We start from the raw sequence: 24,319 nt of genomic DNA on the forward strand, positions 1-24,319 counted from the left end.
TTTGTCTAACATGACTCGGCACGGTCCGGTCACTAGCGACGAGCATAGTTGGTGCTGCTGTTGCATATCTATTATTCCTTTGTTCCGAGGGTACCGGTATTATTTTTATACATACTGCATGGTGAAAGCTTTATATAACAAAAAGGATAGGTGGAATTTAAGTAGGCCTATATGTTTTGAAAAATAAATCATTTTACTGTCTCTCTGAAACTAATCAGTTTCGGTATATTTTCAGGTGTCAAAAGCTGTAGAAGCATTCATTTGGCAAACGACTGCTGTAAAATTTGATACTCTTGTACCAATCTTGATCTCATTATTCTGAAAAAAGTCCAAAAACTTAAAAATAATTCAGTAGAAATTGTATTGTGTCCACATGTACATGCATAAAATGTGTTTCAGAACTTTAATACTACGTTTTTCGACATTTCGTGAACGTGGTGAGAGCAAGACTGGGATATGTACTAACTATGTCTCTGGTTGTCCGTGTCAAAAATAAATGTTCTAATGATATATTTCAATCTAATTCGGAATGTAATTTTGTGTTTTTTGGGGGTTTTACCGCCCCTCAAATCCTAAATTTGTAAGCTGTCGCCCCCATAACAGTGTTATGATAACACATATGCACATTGGAGCGTAATAAAAATGAGAAACGGTATTAAAACCAGTGCAATACAGAAAGAGAAGTCGCATGTCTAGTGAGGCTGATATCTTAAAAAGTACATCAGTGAAATGTTGGCCTGTCCTACGTAATTTTATCACCCTCGCTTTCAATCTGCCTAACAAATATATATATATTTTTTTAAGTAGGTTAATCTACGACGCTGTATCAACATCTCAGGTTATTTAGCGTCTGAATGAAATGAAAGTGATAATGCCGGTGAAATGAGGTCCGGAGTTCAGCACTGATATTTACCCAGCATTTGCTAATATTGGGTTGAGTGAAAACCTCGGAAAAAACCTCAACCAAGTAACTTTCCCCGACTGGGATTCGAACCCGGACCATCTGGTTTTGCGGCCAGACGCACTAACCGTTACTCCACAGGTGTGGACTCTAACAAATAAAGTGGATGCAAGACATATACCAAAGCCTGAACAAACCAAACCTCCCACTGATCCACGACCTTACAATACTTGCTTATTAAAATTTCCATATACATATATCGGTAAAGTTATACCATGTCTCGGTTTCATTTAGTAATGAAATGACGCAACACAAATCGGACGTGTGCTGCGTAGCGTGATCGAAGTGTCAATAACTTTTAACTTACGTTTTAATTAGGCACCGACGGATACAACACGCCGGCCATCTTGAGAAAATGGTGCAGATGGTCTCATGGTCAGAATATCAGAGAACCCTGCTAAATAAACACGACGGCGCAAAATCTAGAACATTCTACGATCGACGTCGAACATCCACTGCAAATTCCAAATATTTCCTCCATGGCATCTATTAACAGTCTAATAATCATTAAAAATATATTTATAGGGAATTTTACAAGTCGAACGCAGAAATGAAGCATTTTCTTACACCTGTTACAATCTTTTTACACTCTTGACATTATATTTAGTTTCTGTTCTTTATTATTATGTCAAAAATAAATACAATCATTTAAAAACAGAAGAATATCTTGCTTTAATGTTTCTGTGATCTATTCATGAATTTTATATTCATTTATTTAAATTATAACACAAGTCAATTTCCAATTTGTTTCAGTTTTTTACTCGTGTTTTTCGCTGGGGAGATATAATTATTATTCTTGACAGTGAAAAGTTTAGTTAGCCTACTCAAATGTAGGCTTATTCATTCTTCTTAATCCACAGATAGCAATTTCATTCCCAACTTTAGAATCCATTTTGGTACTTATGTTACCCGTCATAACAAAAAAATTATGAAATTCATATCTTAGAAATCAATATCGGTTTGAGGACATTTATTTGTAGTTAAGAAGTGGCGATGAAGCAATAAAAAGTTTGTTCTGTGTTTATTCCATTTTTGTGAATTTGTGTTTTCATGGTAGAATGTGGCTCTCCAACCACCAGAGGTCCGTATGCTTCTGAGAGTGAAGTTAATGTGGCAATATTTTTTTCATAATTTATGATAATTCATAGATTTCCGTCGAGTTGCCGTTTGTGTGCATGGTAGATTTGAGTATATTTCGCGAAAGTATATGATTCGGTCTTTTGGTTAATGACCATGGAGGATGTAGGAAGCATGGAGTGCGTGGAGGAGGCAGAAACGAGTGGAGTGCGTAATTTGTGTGACAGTTGTCAGTAGACGGTTTTGGAATTTTTAAAGGGGCTATTGTTTATGTTGAACTTCGGTCTTTTTTGTTAAGAAATTCATTTAACAAAAAAATAATTTAGGCTTATCTGGGTTAAGATGCAAATGCGTTCGCTCTACTCAAACGTTGAGCATAGGCCAGCTACGAGCTCGAATAAGCCGTCTTACTCAAAGACGTTGTAGTTATATATCTAGACACACAATTGGCGCTGGTGTCGTGTACAAATTTGAAACCTCTCGCGCAGGTTCGCGCGACGCCATGTTTGGGGAGCACGAATGATTGTTTCTATAAAGCATTCGGAGTTTAGAAAATACCATTGAGTATATAGGCGTTTTCTTAGTGGATTTCCTCCTTCACTGTAATATAACTGAACTTATTTACGTATTTTCTAACGTATAATATAAAATAACAGAAGTAAATCTAAATATTGTAACTAAGCATTGCTTTAAATATAAACGCCTTATATTGCAATATATATGGAATATTTTTACTTATGTTATTTTATATACGTTAGAAAATACGTAAATAATTTATTTAAATTATATTACAAACAGAGGGATGTCCGCTAAAAATGTCTATATACCCAATGGTATTTTCCAAACACCTAACGCACTGTAATAATAATCCTCAGTGGTTTGAGATTCAGAGGCGATATGACTCTTCTACTGCAGACATTGATTGTTATTCCCTAATTCTTACATCATTCTCAATGACACAATATTGTCAAAATGTGATTGTATTCATTGCTGGCTTAGTTGTTAAATCATTAAGAAAAATATGGTGTAATAAATCTAAAGACTCAATTTATGGTACGTAGCCTACCAGCAGTAAAGAAAATATATTTTATTTTTTTAACGAAAGAATAATGGGAGTCTTGTCATACCATCATCTGAGATTATAGAAATATGCCGCTTGAGTGAAAGAGCGATTATACAGATGTTGACAGTTCAATGGCATATTACCACCCACTCTTACATCGTGTGAAAACAATGTGCTCTAGAAGTAGAACACTTGTACAATCTTTCTACACTTATAGGAACATATTTTAGAAAATGGATCCCAGATTCCTCCCGAGAATAACATTTTAAATTTGTTAAACTGACCATAAAAGTACATCAAGATCTACTGACGTAGCTCAGTGGGCTAAGGACTGTCGGTCCGGAGTCGCGCTCGGTGACGGGTTCGATACCCGCTGATTTCCTGGTTGAGTTTTTTCTTATATCTCCAACCGTAAGGTGAATGTCAGGTAATCTGTGGCGAATCCTTGGCCTGGTCTCGCCAAATATCATCTCGCTATCATAAATACCATCGCTGCTAAATAATCTAGTAGTTGATACAGCATCATTAAATAACCAAATCAAATAAAGTACTACATAAAGAGCAGATGTTAGCACACAGCTTAAGGTTACCAGTACAACACGACTTTACATAAAAATGTTGTAAGACAATATTTAACGGAGTCAATAATAATAATAATAATAATAATAATAATAATAATAATAATAATAATAAATCAATAGGCAAGATGTTCTGTACACTAGGCTTGAGTTCTATTACCGTATATGACTAATTGACTAATTCATGCATGTGACGTTTATTTCATACTACAGCTGTGATAATAAGGTATTGCACGATAGGCCTACTTAAATTTCAAACTAAAACATTAGGTACCGTACGTGTTTCTATTTTACAGGTGTAGGTCTATATTATGTGATATGGAAGCGAATAAATAATAATAATTGTTCATTTCTCGTCCACATCAAAGTAACGTCTTACACAAGCAGTGTTTTGTTAATAATAGTTAATACTAATAATTTTCTTTTCATCTGAACTATTACTACAATATGCATTTGTATTTCTGTTGTCAAATAACTATACAACAGCTTTAGTTACGGTATCAAATTGTTACAGTTTTCTTTCGTTTCATGTCAAACTAACGGTAACTAAGCTTGATTATTTCTTTAACGTGGTCGCTTTAAATATTAATAAGATTTTTTTCATTTATCCATTCAGATTGATTTATAAGAGACACCAAACATATATATAAACATTCAGCATTGTATAGTGCAGCCGTCTGCTAGCCGGTGCTTCTCCCAAAGCATGGCGGCGGACGCAAGCTTCAATTTGTCCCTACTCTAAACTTCTGCGCAGCCTCGGCTGTAGGGGCTCGGTCTTACTGGAGCAGTGTGAATATAATGCGTCCTTTCCCCTCATCCCCGGAGCGCTCTGAGGCTCAATTCTGTCAGCTTCACCTATGCACGCATTCCCAGCTGCCCGCACCCCTCACTTTCCTCGCTCGCCGAACTTTCTCTACGAACGGACGTAGTGATCTAGGCCGTGCTTTACGTCACTAAAAGGTAAACGAAACGCGGAAACGCTCCTGTTTTTAATTAACTAAATTCTAAATTGATCTTGTCCCTTCTTCGAAAATGTTTGGGAAAGCTCAGTTTACCCTGCCTACCCTGAAGCTTCGCCACTGACTTTATTTCATATTTTACAATTTTTAAATTAATTACGATACTTAATTAAATTAATTCACATAAGATTTACTTTACTTTATATTTTTAATATTCCTTCAAACTTTAATTCTTACACATGGATTTACTTTACCATTTTATTAGCTTATTTTACAGACAACTACAGTGGAAACTGTCTCCCAACCTCAAACATGCATACATAATCTTGTCTTGTACACGATCCCAATGTCGTCTTGGCTGTGGGATGTGGGATTAAAAATGGCGGATTGTTATGCTCGTATAATAAAGTGCTCTACTTTACATCATCACATCATTTCCGTTGCACTAAAGGCTCTCACTGTGTTTGGAACTGCTAATCTATTAGTCCAAATAACTTCTTTAACTACGATCAAGTCTGCCGTGACCGCGGAAACAAAAATCGAACGGATACAATAACAGTTACGGCAGGTTCACAATAAACCTGAAACGGAAACGACAACTAGAACGAGAACGGAAATATTGTTAAAATAAATGTCTTTAAATGTAAGCATTCACAATTAACTGTTGTGAATGCTCAGATTTAAATACATTTATGTTAACAATTTTTCCGCTCTCGTTTTCGTTGTCGTTTCCGTTCCTCGTTTATTGTGAACCAGCCTTTACCGACGGCATGGTAGGAACCACGTTGGAACTGTTGCAGTCGGGAGGAGAACGTAGAGGGGTATTTCCATGCAAAACAGTATGACAAAAAACATTCGACTGCCTCCGTGGTCTGTTGGTCAGCATGCTGACTTGCATATCCGGAGGTCCCGGGTTCGATTCTCGGGCTCGGCTCTCGGTGAATTTTTCTTGAAGAAGAAGAGTCTGGAAAAATGTATGAATGTGAGTGTGATTGTGAGTGTGCCGGGTTAATATTAATTAACCAATTATCAAAATATAAAATACATCAGGACTGTCGCTGGGCAGTAATCTGAACACACGTTTCAGCATCACATTGTTGACAAGTAACTCCATCTGTTAGCAAAGACGTTATAATTCTGTTAGCACAACCATAAAGCATCTAGTAGATGCTATAGAGTTACCAACATCGAAAAAAAAAAAACATTCATATCTCCAAATTTGTTAAAAATTGTACATTCAACTCTTTATGTCGTATATATTAATTATGTACAAAATTATCTTTGCGACAGCTACCGTTTAAATGTAATGGGCAGTTAACATTTTTATTTGAGCACATAGTTCTATTTTAAATTCGTTTTCTGACCATAAGAATAATTACAAAAAATTGTTAAAGATATCATTAGATAGCTTACGAAATGGGTTATTAAGATACTATAATTCAGTGCAGCTCTGAAAATTGTGTTTAAAGAAATTCAAAAATATATTTAAAAAAACGCCATTACATAAAATCGAATACTTCAATTCACATAAAAAAATAAATGACAATTTACTGAGCATTTTCATTAGGCTGTAAAATTTTCACAATGGGATCTTCAAAAATAAGGAAGTTATAAATTAAAACAACTCGCCGTGTAAAGGGTGATCTATGCCACTGCGCCATCACTGCTGTTGGTCACTGCAAGAAGTGTTTCCGTGTTGACGACCGGTGCGCGTCACACATCTGATTTCAACTAGTTTCGGTACTTCTGATGAATCAGAATAGGATTTTATCACAGTCTACAATATAGTCACGAAGCTTGAGTTTTGTGTGTGCTAGAAACAATAGACTGTGACGGTACTATTTTGCGTTGCCTGTAATGAGGCGATATTAGCGATCCTAGTGGTGAGCAACTATCTAATGTTTGCATATTTACTACGTATTGAGCTTCGCGACTGTACATACTAGAATGTGGTTTTATTGCTAACTTTCCATTAACTGGAACCACACAGTGAACACTTCTTGTCCCGAGAACAGTCTTGAGGCCAGGAAATCTTTGAGGATTTAGATTTTGTAACTACTTCTTCATGTTTTTCAATGGATGTGAATGACACAATAATTCCCTGTATATTGAACTTTGACCAATCATGCAGTCCTTTAGGAGTTGAAATTATAGTTCCTGGCTTTTGCAGCGATTCGCTTGATTGTACCACTTACACTGTCACTGGGCCCTTTACCGTGAGTAGTTCCAAAGAAATGCCACTCCGCAGGTATTTCAAAATCATGTTCATGATTGAGTAGATTAACGGAGTTTTTTCGTTCTTGTATTCGCTAGCTGCTCCATCACTGAAATAATATATTTTAGATATTTCGGTATGTGTTTGTTTCAGGTGTTCTACCATTTTCCTTTAAAAAAAACATGAACTGTTGCACTATCGTGAACTAAGCATTCCGAAATCACTGAAAAACAAAGGTTCTCTAAATTACCACCAACTGAATTTCCGTAATATACTGTGAATGGGTGTATTGTTGCTTGAGAAGTACTCCAGTGATGACCTTGTGTAGCATCCTGAATAATGAAACTGTAATTCTCTGAAAAATTACCAATAATAATGAACTCACCGGGCTTTATTTCATTTTTGAGCTACTTTAAATAATTTGCTTGGGACTTTGCAATGAAGTTGTGTACAGTATCTTGAATTTTTTATGCCAACCATTGAAGTTATTAAAGAAATTTACACAGTCATTTTTCACTAAAATCATATTGTCCCTGTCAGTTGTCCATTCCTTGTATTAAATTTCTCTGTAACAATGACGTCAATATTTCTGACAGATTTCTGATAGATACATTTGTAGTTCCTTACGTTCAGGAGCATATATGCTTCTTCACTTGTTGAATTTCCCGCCTCTGTTTGTGAACACTCTTCTTCGCTTGTTGATTTGTCAACCTTACTTTCAGTCCCAGCAACTTCACTAATTATTTCAATTTTTGAAATCTTATGGCAAAAGCGTTCTCAAATAGCATCACCTACCACTAAATGCGGGACCTTTTTACACATGCTACTTGTCAATTTTCTTTTACAGACTTGTGACGAATGTTTTTAAAGTCCGAAAGTGTTGCAACACCACAGATGACTCTAACTTGTCGTCTTTAATTCATGCATATTGAACACTTAAAACTTACAATGACAGAACAGATCAAAATCGCCGTCTAAACCGAAGGGAAAAAGTTACAATGACAGAACAGAACAAAATCACCGTCTAAACTGAAGGGAAAAAGTTGCGCTGAGATTATAACAGGAAAAAAACACTCACGTAAAATCTATTAGCGTACAGTTGAGCAGATGTCGCAACATCTAGCATTTGTCATATCTATCGCTAAGTGCGCGTGTTGAAGTGTGGTATAAGCACGTGACGTAATACACTGCACGCGACTTTGATCCTTAATGGCAACATTTGCAATTCTGGTTTATTTAATATTTCCCAAAATATTAGAGATCCCATCTTAAATTTTTGTAATAGATTAAGAAATTGTTTATCTCAGCGTAAAAAATAGAGCATGGTAAAAAAATATCCAATTTGAAAATATTAACATTTCTTTATTTTACTGTAAGTTTTAATACATGCTCGAAGTAAAAATCCATAATAACTCAGAGCGATGATTTTTATGAGTCCGCAATTCTAGCAGAAAAAAAAAGTTGTCACTCTGCATACAAAAGTCCGCCACGCAAACCCACGCATTTAACTCACCGTAACTCGCAAGCCGGTACAGATTTTGAGAATCACTCACTTTTAAAAGTAAATTCCATTTTTTCTAAACATCTCCCTCGCTTTGACCGCCTATCTAACGTCAAAAATAAAAAAGTTTGTCGCTTATCACTTTTGAGTGCGTCAGTGTCTATTTTGAATGGGTGACTTTGAAGTTAATATTTTTTTTCTCACTGTCCAACAAAGATTTTGATTCCAAATTTTTTCTATGCTATCCTTAGACATTTATCTACGAATCCTAAAAATTACAGTGCAATTGATTGTCTCTCATAGGAGCTATGACATGTTAATATTTAACGTTGCTGCTAGAGTCTAGCAGAACAAACCGTCCACGTACAGGTTCCGTCACGTGAACGCGTGAACGTCAAAACACTCTCCTCGAGAATCCCAGACAGTTCGTGACGTTGCCTGTATATGTTACAAAACGCGTCGTACAATATTTTGATGTAACGTTGGCGGTCCGTGACGTGACGTTCATGTTCCGTACGGCAGACTTGATCGTAGAGAAAGCTGTTCAGCTAGTATTGGAATCGCGTAATTAACATTCTGAACGGCGAAGACGTAAGGAATATAACGATGTCAGATTCATTTTCACATTAATATGTCATAGAGGTAACTCTTTGTCCTGAATATTATCATTTTTTTTTTGTCTTGAGTGTAGTTATGATTCGAGTCACATTTTGTTTTACAGTGCATGGAGGTTATTATTTGCAGATTATATCTTACAGGTCTACTACTTTGCAAATCGCTGAGAGTAGATTAATTAATTCCATCATGTGAAAAATTTCGGTAGACAGTCATATGCTGGTTTTGTACTCACCTTATACGTGTTTCCTGTCGGAGTTTTCAAACATCCTTTTGTGTGCGGTGTATTTCTTCGCTTTTAACAATGACGGTATACACTGGATATACACGACTCCTCAGCCTTTATAAATCCCCTAAATAGTTCAGTTGGTATTACAATGTTCATGAATTGCGTTTATCAGTGGATTAAGTAAATACGACCACATTACACCTTCCCTTGAAACGCTCCAAGGGGTAAGATTACAGGACCGAAGATATATCCATTCACTAATTTTCCTATCTCGCACCATCAATACTTCTTCGCCTAATTATTTATCTCTCGGTTCGTTTTAATTTCTTATCCTCTTATCGCAGCATGGGTATTCGTTCTAAAAAGGACCCTTTATTATCTATGCATTGCCATAAAACAGCTCACTATTCTTCCTCTTTCACAGTATCAGCAATTCGTTTCTGGAACTCCCTACCCAGTTCCCTCAGAAACTGTCGAGCGATATTGGAATTGAAAAGTGAATTGTTTAAACACGTGACCAGTATTCAGGTTTAATTCTCCTGTGTATGTATATATGTATATATGTAATTTTCCTCAGTGTTGTATAGTTATAATTTACTTTGAATTTGTTATTCTTGTAATTTGTAATATTGGTTCACTTACCGCTTGCATATTCATTGAGTGTAACTTCTAGCCTTATATTATTTTGTAATTATTATTTAGTATGTTCACATTATTTTACTCGACTTGTGCTTGTATAACTATATAAATTTTAATTAATATTCTTTAAATATTAGTCTGTAAAATTGTATCAGCTTCTTTTGTTTCTGGCTAAGTGAAAGAGAAGGCCTAATGGCCTTAACTTCGCCAGAATAAATAAATAGATATTATTATTATTATTATTATTATTATTATTATTATTATTATTATTATTATTATTATTATTATTAATGTAAAATATGACTAATAATTTTGTTATTTTTCAACATAGGCTACGTTTATTTATTAAACCAGTAAATTAATTTGATTTATAAATTTAAATTTTACCTCTCGCTGATTTATTCTGCCACACTAACCTATACCACTTGTTGACCCTGCGTATCTGTTTTAATGCTGTTCTTTATTTTTATTAGCTTTCGGTGATGGACTCCGGACTCATTTCACCGGCATCTCATTCAGACGCTAAATAACCTAAGATGTTGATAAAGCGTCGTAAAATAACCTACTAAAATTTAAAAACAAATTATTATAAACTAGTGGAAGTTACGAGGCGACACCCCCAAGTGGGCCTACGACGCAGTATCTAGACATGGCACTCCAAACTAACATTTGCACACAGAAGCGGACGCTCGTTTGTTAGGATTTTCGAACAACTTCGTCGGCCAAAATTTCCACCATTCTCTCGGCGAATGTTCTGTGTTGGACATAGTCTCTCTCATTCAATTGCTGAACAATGATAAGTTTATATGGATGAAACTTACGATCTGAACAACCCTGGGTCATAAGCTTGAAACGATGGAACCAAAAAGGTGTACTAGTATGACAGTCAAATTAACCATAGTTCATCACTTTTTTTCGGTGTGTTAAACACGTTGCTTACGAGATTATACAACAGTGATCATCAGCTCGCATAAAAACGGGCACGAGCAGTGCTTGGCTCATGCGTGCTTACTGTACCGGGCAGAGGACTGGTTTGTGACATTACGTTGTAGTGAACAGAGGCAGTTCTTGCCATCCATTCGAACAAGAGATGTGAGGAGCAGAAAACGAGTCTATATGACTATAGGATATCGGTAGTGTGTTTATGAGAATATATGTTGCCTAGATTGGAGAATGGGGTGATGTCATGTAGTCGACGTATGTGAGAAGGTTAGTGGGTTAGTTGAGGTGATATCTCAGTGACATGAGGTGGACATATGTGAGAAGGTTAGTGGGTTAGTTGAGGTGATATCTCAGTGAGTTTTATTTACTCGTCGTGTTGGTTTACGTCGGCCATGTTGTGACGTCAGTCGTTTGTCAAACTTGACGAAAATTAAGCGATATCCTATAATAAAAGAATCCCCATAAAACACTTCAACACGTAGGCCACACTGAAGAAATACAACTTACAGATGCATTATATAACTCACAGTAACGAATATGGCAGATACGAAGAGACGAGCATGTAGCATTAATTCAACAATTGAAGGAATCTGAGCTAGAAGTTATTTAAGATCACAATGTTAGTGAATCGGCTATGCGACTCAGTTATAAAATTTCACTTGTAATAGTAAAATATTAGAAACCTTTTAAAGATTAAAAATTTGAAGAATGTTTAATTACAACTGAAGAACTTTTCTCACAACAAGCGTAGGAGTTAGAATCTATCAGTTTGTATCCTTCCACCATGATGCATCCCATCCGAGGTCTAGCTGAGGACGTTCAGGTGCAACTAGTAATTGTTTGTCAGTCTCTCATTTGTTATTCTTTGGCAGTAGATGAAAATACTTATGTAAGCGATAATCCCCAACTGGTGATTTTTGTAAGAGGCGCTATTGAAAACCTTCAGATTAAGGAGAGTTCCTCTCTCTCTCTCTCTCTCTCTCTATATATATATATATATATATATATATATAGTTCTCATAAAGGATACTACTACTGGTCCCAATATTTTCATGTAGATGCTGTAGAAATTATTTTGGACTCCCTTGGAATAAACTTATAGCCGTGGCAACCAATGGTGCTCCTTCCATGGTTGGACGTAAAATGGGTGTAATAAGGTGTCTAAGGGACGAAGTGAAAAGCGTTAATTTAGCCCATGAAATATTTATATTCACTGCATTATACAACGACAGAATTCATGTGTAAAACAAAAAATGGTGTTATAGAAGCAGCCCAGTTGGAAAAACCACCAACACAATTATATCGAAAAGTCTCGCTCATCGTCAATTTAAGTCTTTCTTGATGAATGCAATAGCGAGTATGGCGATCTGTCATGTTATAGTAAAGTGCAGTGACTAAGTCTTGGCAAATTATTGGATAGGTTCTTTGGACTGAGGGAGGAAACATCATCGTTCATGGAGAGAGAAGAAAAGTCTGTATCATAAGTGAAAAAATGAAAAAAATGAATTTGTGAATTTGCCTTCTTAATGGAATGACCTGAATGCTTTAAATTGTTTTCTACAAGGTAACAACAAGATTATTACACTTATATGACAGAGTGAAGGGGTTTAATATGAAAAACCACCGCTAATTATGGAACCTTAGCTTAACTAAAAGGATAAGTTACAGCACATTTTTCAAAATTAACAACGATATAGGTCTACTAGTTCCTTAATACTTTGGATTTCGAAGAATATATTCACACATCATGCGATCTGTGCCAGGAATTTGATTCGAGATTTAAAGACTAGGAAAATTTTCAATTTGATTTTTGATTATTATTTGTGATTGGAGTTACTGATTTACTTTACGATAGTGAATTGAAGGACTAATATCAAAACAAAAGAAGTTATCTGACTTTTATATGAACTTTCCATGTGTTAGATTTCCCCATATTGTACAGACGTACATTTTCGGATTCACATATCTGTGCGAACAGTAATTTTTTCGCATGATGAAGATAAACAAACTATGTCATGGAAGCCAAGTAATGAATCTCAACTTAAAATGTGCTGTCACATTATGCACTATACAAACAATAGTTCCAAACGTTGAGAAATTGCTGAGGGAAAAGAGAATTAAATCCCGAAAAATCAGTGCTACAGCCATGTTGAGTGGACTGAATGGAGTTAATTTCTGCATTACTATCCCTAGGGTTTATGTGTTTTATTCAACATTTTCCCTAACAGAAACAGTTTACACATTTATAATAATTGTCATGCATTGCCCGAATAATTAATACGAAATGTGTGTTAACATTTTCTGAAAGTAATTATAAACTTATTAACTTCTAACTTTGTTGAAAATAGACTACATTGCTTTTTCAAATTGCTTAAGATAGTTTATTTGGTTATTTCTATTCAGCCAGTATCTTTTTTCATCAGAAAACAATCATAAACCTATGCAGTAAATTCATATTGTGGTCCCGCCGCTGCACGTCTTACTCACCCTGTTATGACTTTCCCTCGCCGAGCGGGTGAGTGGACAAGGCTTGATGACGACACAGTGCTTTGAGTTTGGGACCACTGTTATACAAGCTGGTGCATAGCGCTTGAAATGAGTCATTCCATGTCAAATCGCACAAAATTATACAAATTTTGACATTCATATTTCTGATTGCGTGTATATTTTTTTTTACCAACTCTCTGGGTCTAATAAACCAACAAGTGTGTTTTTATTTCCTCCTAAGTCCACATGTTTTTAAAATATTACATTTTAAAATTCGTTAAAAATGTCGCACAATGCAACATTTAAAGCGTCATATTTCTGACGATATTGATGTTAAAAATTTTTTTAAAAACATATTTAAAAGCTTAAAGTACTGTCTTTTGTTAAATATTTACTAACTAATTTTAATATAATTATTACAAATATTTTTTTTATGATTCAATTTTCAAAAGTTAGATATCAATGTGAAATAGCCGTATTAAAAATCTAAAAAAAATGCCTACTAGGTGCACTGAAGTATTCTTAACATAGCCAGAAAAAATCACAATGGGATCTCCAATAGTTTAATGGAAATTTAATTACTTACGAAACAGTGTGTAGTGGTCGGTGCAGCTGCAGTGGATGAGAAGCATTGAAGCGCGCTGGGAGGTTTATCGGCATTGGATGATCGAGTGAACGTTGCAACATTACACCCAGTATGGATCGAGTTACTCGAGGAAACACTGCTAATTTACTTATTATGGTATCTTCAAATATTTGTACATTATGCTTTTTAAACGTTTGTTTTCATTCACACTACATTTTAAATTTTCGTTCACCTACCTTCTTTCTCGAAAGAAAATTGTTTTACCAAATCTTCAGTTTTTGACAACGAAATGAAAGAATGTAATTTTAATGTACCAGTTATTGGTTTTAGATTGTGGTATTCAAATTTTCAGTGTGGTTTTTGTGCTTATTCAATGGACAAAATATAAATGACATGTTAGAAATGTTTTTTTGTGACCAATCAAACGGTATTTTTTTTTGGTGTTGTTATAGGATCTTGGATGGGCTGGCTCTCGTGGCAAGTCTTTTAACAGTTCCTCCAATGCCATCACATGGACCTTTACCATGCAGCGTTGCAAAGAAGTGTCATTCGGTGCTAATTCCATAATCATCTTCATGTAAGCAATTATTTTTTTAATTCTTTTTGTTTTTGTATTGTGAATTTAATCCATCGGAAAAGTAGATAATTTTTTTCATATCATTAAATTCTTGGTTTAAGAAATTGATTGCTTCGGATTGAAAAAAGTGAAAGGAATCGGTGTCATGTTTCATGCTTTCTGAGATGACAACAATACTTTTGTGACGAATTTCTGTATCTTCTTTGAAATATACTAGGAAAGGATGTATTGTGGCTTGACATTTGTTCCAATGCACATCTTGTACTGAATATTGTATTACAAATTAATAATTTTCAAAAAAGTCTGCAATAACTATGTAATTTTCAAGTTGTACATTTTCTTTTCATTCCGTCAAAAATAAAATATGGCCGATTTTTGAAGGGATGACGATGCATCTTCTACTATGAAAAACTTTACTTGCTAGGGAGTCTTTTTTTTTTTTAACTTTTCACTGGGGTATTGTTTTTGTTGTAGTTTTCTTTTCTTGATAAGGGATTCTATTGACATCAAACTTTTGTTTAATTCCTCAATATTACTGATTTCTTGCGCTGTATCCCTGTAATTGCTAGAAGAACTGGGATAATCACTTTCTCTGTCCGCACTTTCATTTGATTCATGTTTATTAATATCACAAGAACTACCGGCTTCACATATCGTCACGTGAATGCAAGAACTAGGTAACTCGAAATTTGCGTTTGTTAGTTACCTCTTTTATAGCATAGCAAAAATCGCACAAAATGTAATCCAGGATCTAGGTCACTGATCGAACGATACCAGCGACATCTATTTTCCAATATAACAAATAGGTAAAAGAAAACGAGACATTCCTTAGTGCAATAAATAATTAAATAGGCAATGTCACAAAATATGAAAAATCAAGTTACCTAGTTCTTGCATTCAGGCGACGATATAATTTCACCTGACCTATCCATAAGTTGATAGATTTTTTTACGGAAAGAATCACATATTCGCAAACTCAAAGACTCCTTTAAATTGAGCTTTATCAATAAATCGCGACTTAAGCGTCTTAGTGTACTTTTCTTTTTAAAAGTGTGATTAGGAAGGTAAAATGGATTTAAACACTTGTTATATATTACACGATCTTTGCTGTCACTAATGTTGTATAGAAGCCACGTCACTCCATGAAATTCAATCCCTGACTGATTATTTTTCTCTTCTATATTTTGTCTCCTGCCATCTATTTACTTTCATAAAGTTTACTGCCTTTCCCAGCTTTGCTATCGTTAAACACTTGGCTATATTACAGTATAAACATACAGCATTGTGAAGGGCTCCCCCTCTTAGCTGAGCTGACAATTATAAAATAACTTTAGATAAGATATTTATTGCTGTTCCTTAAGATATTAATCATTTGATGAATGACTGCATTTGTTTTGTAGTATGGCGACATCAGTTATTACTGTATATGCAGCGGGGAATTTCGTAAAACTTTCCGTGGGCAGTCTTCTAGCCCACGGCCACAAGCAGTTCATTAACTGGGGATCGCGAGCGCGTGGATGCCTCCGGAAAATAAAGGTTTACAAATGTATGTGTGCAGATCCCACATTTCTAAATGCAGTAGTTTACAGATAATACATCAGGGAACAAGTCTATATTTTTTCAGATTTTTGACTTGGCTATATAATATAGTAATTTTGCTTTGAAAAATAAATGATTAAAAAAATTAGGCCAAATTTTAAATTTATTTGTGATAAGCCTAAAGTAATAAAAAGTGTTGTTTTAGTCTTTCAAATGCGCCAAACCGCAAATCTCAATTATACCCAATGTAGACACAGAGTTCTAAGTGAGTTTATGTAACAGTGCGCGCATAATTTGCGTAATTTCAAATAATCATAAATACACAAATAATTAATAATTTGTGAAAATAAAAGAATACGGGTCTCCTTATTTGATGTCTGGAATTCAGGAAAAAAAATTCGACCATTTACGAGAAGGTCGTGTTTTATTGCTGTGTGATTTGACGTGGAATGACTCAAATATGGGTCTGAAGTGATTCCCTCGTAATGCCAATTCCGCCGCTTGGAGTGCAGTTCGTTCCTAGATATTCGTAGCAGAACACTTAAATGATATTGACATTTGGGACATTTAAAGGACTCACCTTGCTTATTAAATGCTTCCTACAAAAATTTATGGTCAATAGATGTAGCCTAATTTCAAAACTTCTACGTTTCAATTATATTAAAATGAATGGCTGTCATTCTTGATATTAAAAGATATTACATATTATAAACTCAGGCACTACCTTCCTGTTGTTCAATTCATACACCATACCTTTTCGGAAATAATGAAAAAAACTTAATATATTTTACATGAACACTGTAGTCTACGCTTTTCACGTATTTATTATTATTATTATTATTATTATTATTATTATTATTATTATTATTATTATTATTATTATTATTATTCAATGAATTAAGGTACCATACTGTATTATCTTCCATTTCCCTGACTTCATAATTTAATCATTTGTAATTGGGCCTAACTTATCTCTTTCTTTTTTAAAAATATATTGACCTTCAAGTGTTATGATTTTTACTAATGCAAACAACAGTTACAATACAATTAGTACAATTGTGCGATTTTTCTTGCACACCTTTCTAATTGGCCTGCTGATTAACCTGTAGTGGATAGTAATAGCAAATGCTATGATATTTTAATGTGTGTAAACAGTTTTTAAATTAGGAGTTAGAATTCAATTAATTAGGAAGTTAATCTGCAATATATGTGATTAGAAATGGTTTTCGAATTTTACATATCCCAAAACATAAACAAATATCTCAGGAATCTGAGGGACGATTTTTTTTTTTTGCTGCCTATTGGCACATGCGCATCTGCTCTCCCCAATCCCCATTTCATTTTTATTAATGTCTGCATGTCGCTCCCCTGAGCTGTTTTATGTCGTCATTCATGACATATCAATTTAATGAAAACATAAAGTAAAATCTCGGTACACCATGCAGTGATAATATTCTACTTTATCACAACGAATAATTATAGTATTTATTTATTTATTTATTTATTTATTTATTTATTACTTGTAATGTCGTAATAATATATGATTTGGCTTGGAGGATGAGGGGAGTACATTACACTACACTGAACTCGGCATGCTCGACATTAAAATCGCATTGCTGCGTATGTTGTATCCTAAATAATGCAAATCGTATATGTGTCAATATTCATCAGTAATAATTAACCATTGTCATGGAATATTTGGTACTATAAATGATGATGGTAAATCATACTCTTTTCTTCGAATAACGCTACTGGTTGTCTTAAGGCAAGACAAATTAAGAACTACAATAGTTTAATAATAATAATAATAATAATAATAATAATAATAATAATAATAATAATAATAATAATAATTAATAATAATAATAATAATGTCTGAAAGTAGAAGACACCAGTAGTTCACTTTCAGCAATTATAACAAATCAGAGGGAATGAAATCTGAAGGAAAAACACGGAACTGAAAACAACCAACTTGCCAAAGTAAATGAACCAGATGAACACTGTAGTTTGTAAGCAAAATGTTTAATTGAACAAGTTCAGATTTTTGGGAAACAAAATTGTAAATTCCATTAAATGATGCTGAAAATCTGCATACTGATATTTAACAAGTCATCAATAAATCTCAAATAAGACTGTAATATACTTGTTATGTTTATAATCCTCGTACTCGATCAGTAATTAAAATTAATCAAAGAATTTTCACGATACACAATGCTTAGTAATGGAACTATTTATCATTTAATAGGACTGCGAGGCGAACCTAGCGGCAGAAATTCTCATGATGCTCAGAGACCCACTCTCGATCGTGCTATGCGCCAGCTTGTATAATCTCGTAAGAAACTGCTAAACAGCTGTTATGTTCGTACAGTATTATTACGATTACGACTTCTGTTTTGTATTGTGAATATTAGTCCACACCTGTGGAGTAACGGTCAGCGCGTCTGGCCGCGAAACCTGGTGGCTCGGGTTCGAATCCCAGTCGGGGCAAGTTACCTGGTTGAGGTTTTTTCCAGGGTTTTCCCTCAACCCAAACTAGCAAATGCTGGGTAACTTTCGGTGCTGGACCCCGGACTCATTTCACCGGCATTATCACCTTCATTTCATTCAGATGCTAAATAACCTGAGATGTTGATACAGCGTCGTAAAATAACCCAATAAAATAAAATAAAAATTGTGAATATTGTAACTTTTAATTCAACAACAATGTTACTTTTATTCCTAGCTTTCAACCACATGCCCGTCAACAATGGGTATTCCACTCAACACAGTAGTCGTTATTGCACTCCACAGAAGGACAGTGACAACTCACGTGAATTGAGGAGAGCAACAATGTACTCCTAATCTCAACTAATGTTCACAAAGAACTATTTACAAAACAAAACTGTCAGTTGTCAGTTCACAGTTCGTTCGCCCTGGCTAGTTCTTCTAGATCACTCACTCAAGTTCACGGTACATCGAACCCAAGACTTTCAGATAAAGTTCATTGCACGTCGAACCCAAGACTTCCGGACGCGTTACTTCCTACTGGACGCTGTCACAGTTACTCAAGTTCACTGGACGTCGAACCCAAGACTTCCGGACGCGTTGCTTCCGTCTGGACGCTGCCACAGTTACTCAAGTTCACTGCACATCGAACCTCGGTCTCGAAGGCAGGCTTCCTTGCTCGCTCGATGCTGATTCACAAACTGACTGACTCAACTAATCTGACACGCGGCTCTCTCGCCCCCTTTTATTTATTAAGTCACACTTCTCCAACCTTCGATCTTCGGGAACAATCTGTTTCCAGACGTTTCTCTTACGTCCGTCCCCTCCACTCTGCGCCAGGACCACAGTCTTCTTTCCCCTCGTCGCACTGCAGCGCCCGCATCCACTGAGGCTTGTGTCTCCTCTCTCCATGCGCCTCCTTTCTCCCCAGACGTGCGCCAACTCTCCGACGCGGCCAGAATATTCCGGCCTGCTGCTACGATATTTTGAAAGTCTAGTAAAATTCAGCAGGTGTTATTTTTATAAAAGATAATAGTCTTTCTGTTGTTGAATATAGTGAACAGTAATAAAAGAAAGTAGATATGAAGTGTTCAGTCCATGTAACAACCATAACCCGTTTAATAAAGCTACAGTGAAATGTACTAATTTACTCCTGTTATCTCCACATCCATTCTAAGCTATTTACATATGAGAAAATGTAATTTTGGAGCTTCATATGTTAGATAGAGCATAGGTGGACATATAGTGCTGTTGAGTCATAATTTTTTTAAATACCTGGCTTTCTAAAATACCGTACTATACAGAAAAGTACATTTTTTATAGTACAGGGTGAAGTTGAACCATGACAAATATAATTACGTAAGGTTGTTTGACAATAAAATATCAATATAAGCTACAGCGTTTTCAAAGAGTATAGGCCTATTATTATTTTTATCATTATGTAGTTGCTACATGGCCTAATACTGGTAAATTACGTCTAGGCTACTGCAATATATATTTTTAAATATAGGCTATAAATATTTTACAGTTTGATATACAGTCCTAGCATAATGCTAAATTACATCAACTTTAATGATCAATTGTTTTATTAATAAATGTGCAGAAAAGTGTAGGCCACATTTTTATATAGGTTATGTAGTAGGCATGCCTTTATATAGGTGGACCATTATACTACCAGTACTAGGCCAAACATAGTACTAAGTTATGTAGCTATACTTGATAATTTCTAAATTTACAGGAAAATGAGAAAAGTGTGCATTTGTTACATAGGCTGTAGCCAATGCTTTTCTTCTGGAGGAAAAAGTGCTGGAGTTCTGTGTAGGATTATAACAGACTGGGAGATGATTACTGTCCAGTACAGAAATATCCAATCAGAGAGAAAACTTTTTCGGATATATTTTCGTAAATTATGTACTGCGAAATAAATGGAAAGCGTCCCTGTTATGTTTCACTAAATTCATTGCCCTTATTTAGTTCGGTTACTTGTCTGTTTAGGAAATGATCGACTGAAGGTAGATTAAAAATTGCGAAATTTTCATCATAAAGGAAGAAATTAGTCATATTATTGCACATCTTTGTATATAACCTGAAAATCCCTTAACTCAACTCTGTCCATAGTTACTGGAACAAATATTTCTGTTCGTAATTGAGTTTCAGTTTCTAGGTACCCGAAGGCGAAATAAGAGAGGTTTTCACACATTACATCATATTGAAGCTTGCCGAATTCAATTTTGCCATTAGTTATGTCTTCATTGGAGCAATGACACTTTCAGTAGTTACAGTATAATTTGATAACAATATGTCTCAGTATATTCATAAGCTCAGTTAAATCCTAAATAGGTAAGATTTTTTTTTACTCACGATATAGCCTATTGTTAAATCTAAACCCAGATGCATTAACTGTACATGCATGAACTTGATAAATGGAAGGAAACAAGTTCAGATATTTTTGCTACACACCTGTATGAAACAAAAATGTGATATAATATGCAATTGACTTTTAAATATATCGTAGTATAACATTTACGACAAAATTAATGTCGTAAGAAAAACAATTTGAATGTAATGGTCATAATGGTCTAAAAATGAGCTTCTAACAATATATCTATGTTTTGAAAGACATGGAACAATGTCTGTAAAATTATTGTTGTGGTAATATCATAGTTTAATCAGTTCCTGTTGCTGTTAACTCTTATGCAAGTCAGAGTATGCCAAGTTGTGCTCAATATCTGTGGATGTGTATTAAAATGTTACTGTAATGCAAGGGCGAAAGAAAATTATATCAGCAGATTGTGTCTCGTTTCGAATGGTTCACCCTTTCCTTCGTAGAATTTACAATGTTGTGCATGTGTTTGTCATTGTGGAAATAACTATAGGAGTAGGAACAGACAAACTTTGTAGTTAATTGCTGCAATTTGACATTTGCAATTAAAGTTCAAAATTAATTTCTGTATAGACTAGTGAACTTTTCTGTATTGCACAGATTCCTATTGAAGGTACAGGGTCACACTGTTAGCTGCATTAACAGCAAACGGTTAATTTTTCTGACATTATTCTTTCAGTTTTAATGGATGCTATCAAGACGGAATCCGAGGTCGACCCTTTGGCAGTACAGTCATGTGATGCCACTATTAAAGAAGAGGAAAATCCTTTGCTAGATGTAAGACCATTTTTCTACCCCTTCGTGTACTGCCTTATTTCTATTTTCCTATTTTCCTCTACTTTTTATTAATTTGGCTGCAGTGCGTTTGAATGTTGAATGGAAGCACTGACCTCTGGTCATTAGGTAACATTCACTTTCTTTTTAGTGGGTTATTTTACGACGCTGTATCAACATCTCAGGTTATGTAGCGTCTGAATGAAATTAATTAATTTTTTTAATTTTAGTAGGTTATTTTACGACGCTTTATCAACACCTTAGGTTATTTAGCATCTGAATGAGATGAAGGTGATAATGCCAGTGAAATGAGTCCGGTGTTCAGCACTGAAAGTTACCCAGCATTTGCTCATATTGGGTTGAGTGAAAACCCCGGAAAAAATCTCAACCAGGTAATTTTCCCCGACCGGGAATCGAACCCGGGCCACCTGGTTTCACGGCCAGACGCGCTAACCATTACTCCACAGATGTGGACGAATGAAATGAAGGTGATAATGTTGGTGAAATGAGTTTGGGGTCCAGCACCGATAGTTACTCAGCATTTGCTCATATTGGGTTGAGGGAAAACCCCAAAAGAAACCTTAACCAGGTAACTTGCTCCGACCGAGATTCGAACCCGGGCCACCTATTTTTTTCGGTCAGAAGCGTCATTCACTTATGAAAATAAAATTTTATACATACATGGGTCTACTTAAGGTTACCGAGATGTACAGTCCTACTGAAATAAGGACACTGAGGAAAGTTCGTGAACTTAATTGTTATGAAATGCACTGCATCTAGATTAAATGTTGCGATGATGTGCCACAAATTAGTAATATTTCTCGCATTGATTTGAGTACCAATAGCATGTGTTGAGATTCTTTTTTAGTCGAAATGTACTTTATAAATTTACTTTTGGGGCAGTGTAAAGTGCCAAATTAAAAGATCCAAACAGAATATGAAAACATTACAATCACTGTAATGAAAATATTTTATCTTATATAGGCGTTTTGTTTACTGGATCCATTACAAATTTGGCTCCATTTTATTCACTCTCGCAGGTGAAGTATTACCTTCTCTCTGACGAATTCTGCTTTTAAAATCTGTTATCCATTTTTCCTTCAATTATTTCCATAATTTCTCGCCTGTGCTAAAAGTTGTGTTTTATGCATACCCAAAGTTCAACCTGTAACACTTATCAGTTTCTGTCGCATTGTAGTATATTACTTAGAATGCCTCTATGTTCTGCAGGAAGGGAAGTTATTGGATCTGCACGTGACTAGGATAAAGGAGGAATGCGTGGACGAGAGCTGCAAGGATCACAATGCAGAGATAAAATTTGAAAATATTATATTGCCGAATAATTTTCCCTTGGTGAAGTGTGAAGCCGAGGTGAGTGGAAGTCATTCAGTATGCTAGGTCTTCTTCCAATATTTAACTTGTATTCTGTTCTTCAAAGGAACTTACTCAGTACAACAAATTTGACAGGGAATTTGGTATGCAGTGGGTCCAGTAAAAATGTTTGCATGTATTGTACGTATTTATTGCTTATCTCTTTGTTGCAGAATAGCGTAAATTTAAAGTGCGAAATGGCTGTTTTGTTATGTTTTGAAGAAAATTCTTTCGATGATGATAGTTATTTTTGGCACTGTACACGATCTTGCTGTATAGAATGAGGCGCCTAATAGTACCATCTTGAATATCGCTTAACTTAATGATTGAATTTATCTACGTGGTATTTCGACAAAATTAAGGCTAGATTTAGGCTTACACATTTAACATACACAAAGTTTGTGGAAATAATAGGAGGTTGTGTTTTAATTACAATAGCTATTTACGATACAAATGTTGAAAGTGATATTTTATTTCGTGAGTAGACACATTTGCGAAACGAGGCAGCACTTTTAACATATGTTGCAACTGTGTTTTAGATAGCCTGTCATCTCTGCTGGTAGGCTATAGAGATAATTCCGCTGTCTTATTCAGTGCCGTTTCCCCTCTTATTGTATTAGTGAAACATTATCACATTAAAAGTAGAAGATGCCAGTGGTGGAACATTTGACTACAGAATGAGAGGTGCCCTGTTCAAAACTTTCTCTCTCTCCCAAATTTTTATAATTGCATTAAATTCTTTACTGTTTCATATAATTAATTATAGAACAGTTTTCGAAGAAATTTATTTAATATCTGTAGGGGAGCATGGGACACAGTAGGCACTGGGGCTCAGTGAGCAATTGATTATATAATAACTACGGAGTATAGGAGGCTAACATGATTATGCACATTTATTTCTTTCACTATGACGGTCTAGAAGACAGTGAAAACAAGATGGCTGAATGATGCTATAAGTTAATATATTGACTCGTGTTTTGAAATATTTCATTATAAATTCTGACCTGTCTACTGCAAGGAATTGTAATCATCCAATTGTGTGAATGAAAGCTAAAGCAGGTAAGCAAGAATCAGTGATATTTTCTTCATATATTAATAATAATTACAGAATTTTACTACATGTTGAACGACTAAAAAAAATACTTTTCATTTTATTATGAGGTTAAGGGGCAAGTGAGCAATTTTTCCTGGGGCACAGTGAGCATGTATTGCTATTTGTGTTAATGTTGTGTCGTAATTTCCAGGAAGAGAAAATGATTCGCAACAGAGACAGAAAAACTAATTTAGGCCTTAAACCTGCTGAAGAAATGAAAAAAGCATTGGATAATGTAACACTTGG

At 35.0% G+C, this 24,319-nt stretch overlaps 1 protein-coding gene across 6 annotated transcripts in view; it reads left to right on the top strand.

Annotated features, from left to right (window-relative positions):
* Positions 1-8,887: 8,887 nt before the first annotated feature.
* Positions 8,888-24,319, top strand: part of LOC138710303 (oocyte zinc finger protein XlCOF22-like) — a 71,692-nt gene continuing 56,260 nt past the window's right edge. Inside the window, exons 1-4 of one of the 6 annotated variants that reach the window (XM_069841095.1) lie at positions 8,903-8,996; positions 14,305-14,429; positions 21,515-21,612; positions 22,840-22,980. In XM_069841095.1, the coding sequence (XP_069697196.1) occupies positions 21,520-21,612; positions 22,840-22,980 (234 nt within the window). In that variant the 5' untranslated portion in view covers positions 8,903-8,996; positions 14,305-14,429; positions 21,515-21,519. Of the gene's footprint in view, positions 8,997-10,449; positions 11,047-13,816; positions 14,009-14,304; positions 14,430-21,514; positions 21,613-22,839; positions 22,981-24,319 lie in introns of those variants that run through there. The other 5 variants (XM_069841096.1, XM_069841097.1, XM_069841098.1 and 2 more) reach the window with 5 other exon arrangements.

This window comes from Periplaneta americana, chromosome 12 (assembly GCF_040183065.1).
Source record: "Periplaneta americana isolate PAMFEO1 chromosome 12, P.americana_PAMFEO1_priV1, whole genome shotgun sequence".
Lineage (NCBI taxonomy): Eukaryota > Metazoa > Arthropoda > Insecta > Blattodea > Blattidae > Periplaneta > Periplaneta americana.